Source organism: Galeopterus variegatus, unplaced genomic scaffold (genome assembly GCF_000696425.1).
Source record: "Galeopterus variegatus unplaced genomic scaffold, G_variegatus-3.0.2 Scaffold17730, whole genome shotgun sequence".
NCBI lineage: Eukaryota > Metazoa > Chordata > Mammalia > Dermoptera > Cynocephalidae > Galeopterus > Galeopterus variegatus.
The window spans coordinates 12,013-18,009 of NW_007743841.1; the positions used below are offsets into that span (position 1 = coordinate 12,013).

A 5,997-nucleotide genomic window follows, 5' to 3' on the forward strand; every position below is an offset into this window, starting at 1 on the left:
AACATGCAAATTTTCGTTCAAGCTCCAGGGTAAATGTAGACTCAGGGGTGGTGGAAGCTCACAGGTCTGTCCTCAGACAGGGCTCAGGTCTCTGGGGAAGGCAGAGTTGAGATCTAATTGAAGATGATATTGTGGGCTCTTCTCCCTTGCCTAGTGACAGCTCCCCAAGGTGAGTGTCTCAGATGTCAGACATGGATTATGGGAATTTTGTGACTGCATGTGACTGACAGGTTCTGATTCTCCTTGTCTCCAGGTGTCCTGTCCGAGGTGCAGCTGCAGGAGTCAGGCCCAGGACTGGTGAAGCCCTCGCAGACCCTCTCCTTCACCTGCACCGTCTCTGGTGACTCCATCACAACCAGCGGTTATGGTTGGAACTGGATCCGCCAGCCCTCAGGGAAGGGGCTTGAGTGGATGGGATACATTACTTCCGGTGGCAGCACAAGTTATAATCCGTCCCTCAAGAGCCGCACCTCCATCACCAGAGACACGTCCAAGAACCAGTTCTCCCTGCAGCTGAGCTCTGTGAACACTGAGGACACAGGCGTGTATTTCTGTGCGAGAGACACAGTGACAGGAAGTCAGCGTGAGCCCAGACACAAACCTCCCTGCAGGATACAGGAGGGGTCTAGGCTGCAGGGGGCACTCAAGGCCCACCCAGCTCCTGTGCCCCACGGAGCAGGTGCAGAGAGGGGATGGGGGTTCCTCTTGGGATCTGAACTTTCCTCTGCTCTGCTGACTCTCAGATGCCCCCCAGGGTCATTTCCTGCTTTGTTATTTTTGACTCTAATTTCTCATGTTCTCACTGCAGGGAACACAAAGTGAAATAACTTTCCTCATGTGCAGATGAGAAGGTTCTTTTCACTGGGGACTTTTCTTTCTCAGGTTTTCTCATGACATGTTTTTTTTCTTGACACACAAATCTTTAGGATCTAGTATTATTTTCCCGAGACTTTAGATCAGTCCAGGAGAACCCGGTCCCTAAATCAGCATTTTTCCCTAAATAAAGTGCAGCTACGCCCACGTGGCTATTATCATCCTACAGGAACCTTGCCCATGGCGTCTCTATCCTCAATGAGGCAGTTTAGCCTCTGGATTTTCATCCACACTGTGGACACTTTTGCTCAGTATTTATCCCTCTCTCTGTCCATTCCTCAGTGTCCTGGATGGAGAAGCAGATGCCTGAGAGGGCCACACACAGCTCTGATATTTCCTTGTGGAAGATTCTGAGTGACAAGCACAGAGACAAAAACCCAGCAGAGCCCTGCTGGGCTGAATTTTGGGCTCGGTGTCTCAGTGTAGCCTTGTGACCTGTGACCTAAGACTTAACTCTCAGTTTCCATGGGGAGAATCCATGTGGATAATGAGAACCAGCTGACAGAGTCCTGAGTCCTGCCCACTCTCTGCTGTCCCCCACGTATTCCAGAGACACTCACCCTAGTGTCGCCCTCTGTCTTCTCTCATGTAATTTCTCACCTGATCTGTCCTCACACACTCTGCTCCACAGGTCTAGAGCCCCGCTCACTTCCTGTCAACTCTCCCTGTGCAGGTGCAGATCTGAGGCTCAGTGATGAGGATGAGCCGTGAAGGCAGAGACGTCACTGTGGTGCAGAGCAGGGAACCTACGGCTCGTATGTGTTTCAGGAAATGAGGAAACTCCACATGTAGAGGAGGTGGAACAACAGCGTGATCTAGGGGACAAACACGGACAGGCTGGATTCATCCATTGAAAACTTTGTCCCTGCAAATGACTATGTATACAGGATGATACAAGGAAAATGAAATGAGATGAATGGGTTCAGAACCATGCCAAGCCTGACTGAGGCTGTGCAACATAACGCATTAACTGCACATGTCTGCCCCCCCGCCCCGCTTCTTTGCTGTTTGATGTCATTGCGCATGTGACCCCAGGTGTTCCTTGTTTATCTGACTTAAGTGAAAAGGACAATCTGTTCTGATCCACACTGCCCGCCTGGACACCCCCTCACCTTGTGGGAGGCCACCAGGCCTCTGCTGCTGCGGGATCTTCTATAAGCTGCTGCTGCCGTGTGGGCTGGGGCTGAGCCCACGTCAGAATGAAGGCCACCATTTTTGCCAATGGCTCCCAGGATCTTTTCCAATTACCTGGTTCATGACCTGATTTTGAGGGATCTGTGATGCAGCCTGTGTGTCATATGAGGTATCTCTGACCCAGTCTGTATATGAGGGTTCCACAACCGTGTCTGCATAAAGGGTTGGAGAGGTCTGTGACCCAGTCTGGACAAGACGTTTAAAGGGTCTGGGAGCCCAAGCCTGACAGGATGACTAGACAAGCCTCAGACTCCATAAAATGTCCCCTGATGTCCTTGTTTTTGTCTCCTCTGTGGACTACATTTTCATGGACACTTCTTAAGTAGTGTCTAAGGTTCATGTGGTGTTAGAGTTTTTCTCTGTCATGATACAGAAGCCGTGTAGATGTGGGTAAGGTGTGGGGTAGGGGAAGCAGTGCACAGTCCTATGATGAGTTCTGTCCTTTAGTGAGCTGTGTCCTGGTGGGACCTTCCCAAGTGCTTCTCCCTTTACCCTCCCTTAGAGGAGACAGCAAGTCTCTTGGGGGAGTGAGAGGGGATTCTTTTTTTCTCTTCTCTCAGAGAGACAGACTGACACACACAGGTGACATGTGCTTAGCGTGTTAGTCTCCAGTGCACACCCCACCGTTCTCCTTCATTCTGAAGACAACATGTAACTTACGTTTTTGCTATTTTGATGTAAGTTAGAGCATATAATTAATGATGTGAATGGAAATGTGCACGGATGCCACATACACACTCACAGCCTGGCTCTTTAAATTAAAGTTCAACATGTATAAAATTTCAGTTCCACAGGAGGAACAAGCGCCAACACTGGGCCCAGCATGACCAATACTGTTCTGTGCACTTACAATGTGTAAATAGAGTAGAGCTCATGTTGAGTGTCTTTACAAAAGAAGAAAAAAAATAGTCCATCTGAAATTCAATATTCCCTCTTCTTCTGTTTAATGTGTCATGAAGGGCTGTCCCTCTGTGACATAGACCTGCCCTTGGGACTACGAGGGAGCTCCCAGGGGGTGACTCAGCCCAGTGTCCAGCCCAGCCCCTGGCCTCTTTCTCTGTGCTGGGCAGTGACTGCAGTCATGGTGTGGCCATCGTGGACCCCAGCACATGGTCATCAAAGAAAAGTATATTATTAAAAGTTTCATGCTGATTAATTATATTCAATATCATTTTGTGTTTGCATGGTGACCATTGTAATTGATTTTTTTAAGCTGGGATATCTAATGAAATTGTAGTATTAAAGGAAGGATTAATATACATAAAATATGGATGAGAACTGAATTATATTGGAAATGTTTACACTTTGGATGCACAGGAATCACGTTGTGAAAGGAATCACGTTGTGAAAGACATAAAGACTCTTTGTTTAAAAGAGTCTTTATGTCTTTCCCAAACAGTGAAAATCAGTGTACTGAGTAAGGCACAGGGCACCAGTTTTTGCAGAGTCTCCCTGGGTTCTGATGTGCTCTGTCATATATCACAGGATGGAGAGCAATGGGCAGGCCAGAAACTCATGGAACAGCAACAATGTTACAATGTAACAAACTCTCAGGCGTGATGAGAACCACATCACAGGAGCAGGTACAGGGAAAGAAAGCAGGGGTTGTGCTGGGATCAGTGCTGGGACGTGAGAGGAAGAGCCTGGGTTTATGAAGGAGATTTGGGCTGCAGCAAGACAGCATGGAAGGCAGGGGTTGAAGGAAGGAAGATCTGGGCTAAGGAAGTTGGGGACACCTTTTGGAATGTATCAAAATCTCCAAGGTATCTTCCAGTCCATGATTGTATGTCAAATAATTTTAAGTAAAAGAAAAAAAAAATACATACAGGCAATGTGCCTCACCTAAGTTTATAATCACTTATATGAACAAAGTTCCCCTCATGACAATTTTCCTTCAAGCTCAAGGGTAAATGTAGACACTTGGGCTTTGGAAGCTCACTGGTCTGTCCTCAGACAGGGCTCAGGTCTCTGGGGAAGGCAGAGTTGAGGCCTAATAGAACATGAGATTGTGGGGTCTTCTCCTTTGCCTGGTGACAGCTCCCCAAAGTGAGTGTCTAAGATGACACACATGTTTCTGTGGGATGGTTGTGACTGCACACAATTTACAGGGATATATTTTCCTTGTCCCAGGTGTCCTGTCTCAGGTGTCGCTGCAGGAGTCAGTCCCAGGACTGGTGAAGCCCTCGCGGACCCTGTCCCTCACCTGCACAGTCTCTGCTCATCACCAGTGGTTATGATTCGAGATGGATCCCCAAGCACTCAGGGAAGGGGTGTGAGTTAATGGGATACATTAGTTCTGGTGACAGCACAAGTTATGCCCAATCCCTCAAGAGCCTCATCTCCATCATCAGAGATATGTCTAAGCTGGATTTCTCCCTGCAGCTGAGCTCTGTGACCTCCAAGGACATGACTACATATTACTGTGCGAGGGAGAGTGAGGGGAAGTCGGTGTGAGCTCAAACACCAACCTCTCTCAGGATACAGGAGGACTCTGGGCCGCAGGGGGCGCTCAAGGCCACCCAGCTCCTGTGCCCCATGGAGCAGGTGCAGAGAGGGGATGGGGGGCTTCCTCTTGGGATCTGAGGTTTCCTCTGCTCTGCTGACTCTCAGATGCCCCTCAGGGTCATTTTCTGCTTTGCTGTTTGTGACTATCTTTTCTCACACTCTCACTCCAGCATCACAGAGTGAAGTAACTTTCCTCATTTACAGATAAGATGTTTCCATTCACTGAGAACTTTATTTTCTCAGGTGTCAACATGACCTGTTCTCTTTCCTGACACACGAATCATTGTAAGGATTTTTATCTTCCCCTGATCAAGAATATGATGATTCACATTCCTCTGGGTATATACAAAGAAGGGTGATTGCTGTATCATATGGAAGATCTATCTGTATTTGTGTGAGAATCCTCCATACTGTTTTCCCATGTGGTGGTACTTATTTACAGTCCCACCAACAATACAGTTGTGTGTCCTTCTCTCTACACCCTTGCAGTCTTTGTTATTCACTGTCAAGTTGATTATAGCCAGTCTAACTGAGGTAAGGTGGTATCTCAATGTAGTTTTAATTTGCATTTCCATGATGACTAGTTATATTGAGCATTTTTTCATCTACCTGTTAGGCATTTGCATGTTTTCCTGTAAAACATACCTATTCAGCTACTTTGCCTGTTTTTTAGTTGGGAGTTTTGTTTTTTTTTTTAACTATATTAGTGTATAGTACTGGACGTACTAGCCAGACTAATCAGACAAGAGAAAGAAATAAAGGGAATCCAGATTGGAAAAGATAAAGCCAAACTGTCTCTATTTGCAGATGACATTAAACTATATATATATATATATATAAATTAAAGACATTATCAAAAATCTCCTAGAGTTGGTTAATAACTTCAGTAATGTTGCAGGATACAAAATAAATTCCTCCAAATCAGTTGCATTTATATACTCAAATAATGAGCTAACATAAAGAGAAATAAAGAAATTATACCCATTTACAATTGTCAGGAAAATAACACAATACCAGTGATCAATTAAAACAAGGAGGTGAAATACCACTACAAGGAGAACAACAAAACATTTCTGAAAGAAGTTAAAGAAGACACAAAAAGATGGAAAGATATCCCTACTCTTGGAATTGGAAGAATTAACATTCTGAAAATGTCTGAAACACCCAATGTGATCTACAGATTCAATGTAATCCCTACCAAAATAACCATAATATTCTTCACAGAAATGGAAAAAACAATCTTACCTTTCACATGGAACAAAAAGACCCTGAATAGCCAAAGCAATCCTGAACAAACAAAATAAAGCCAGTGGCATAAAACTACCTGACTTCAAATTATACTACAGAGATATTGTAACCAAAATAGCATGGTACTGGTATCAAATTAGACACTCAGACCAGTGGAGCAGAACTGAGAACCAAGAA

At 45.5% G+C, this 5,997-nt stretch overlaps 1 gene segment (V, D, J or C); it reads left to right on the plus strand.

Annotated features, from left to right (window-relative positions):
• Positions 1–237: 237 nt before the first annotated feature.
• Positions 238–583, plus strand: LOC103582748 (the record flags this gene model as incomplete). The annotated part of the segment is given in 1 exon segment: positions 238–583. A coding segment is annotated over 1 exon segment (346 nt), but the record flags the coding sequence as incomplete, so codon positions are not given.
• Between the last annotated feature and the right edge of the window lie 5,414 nt (positions 584–5,997).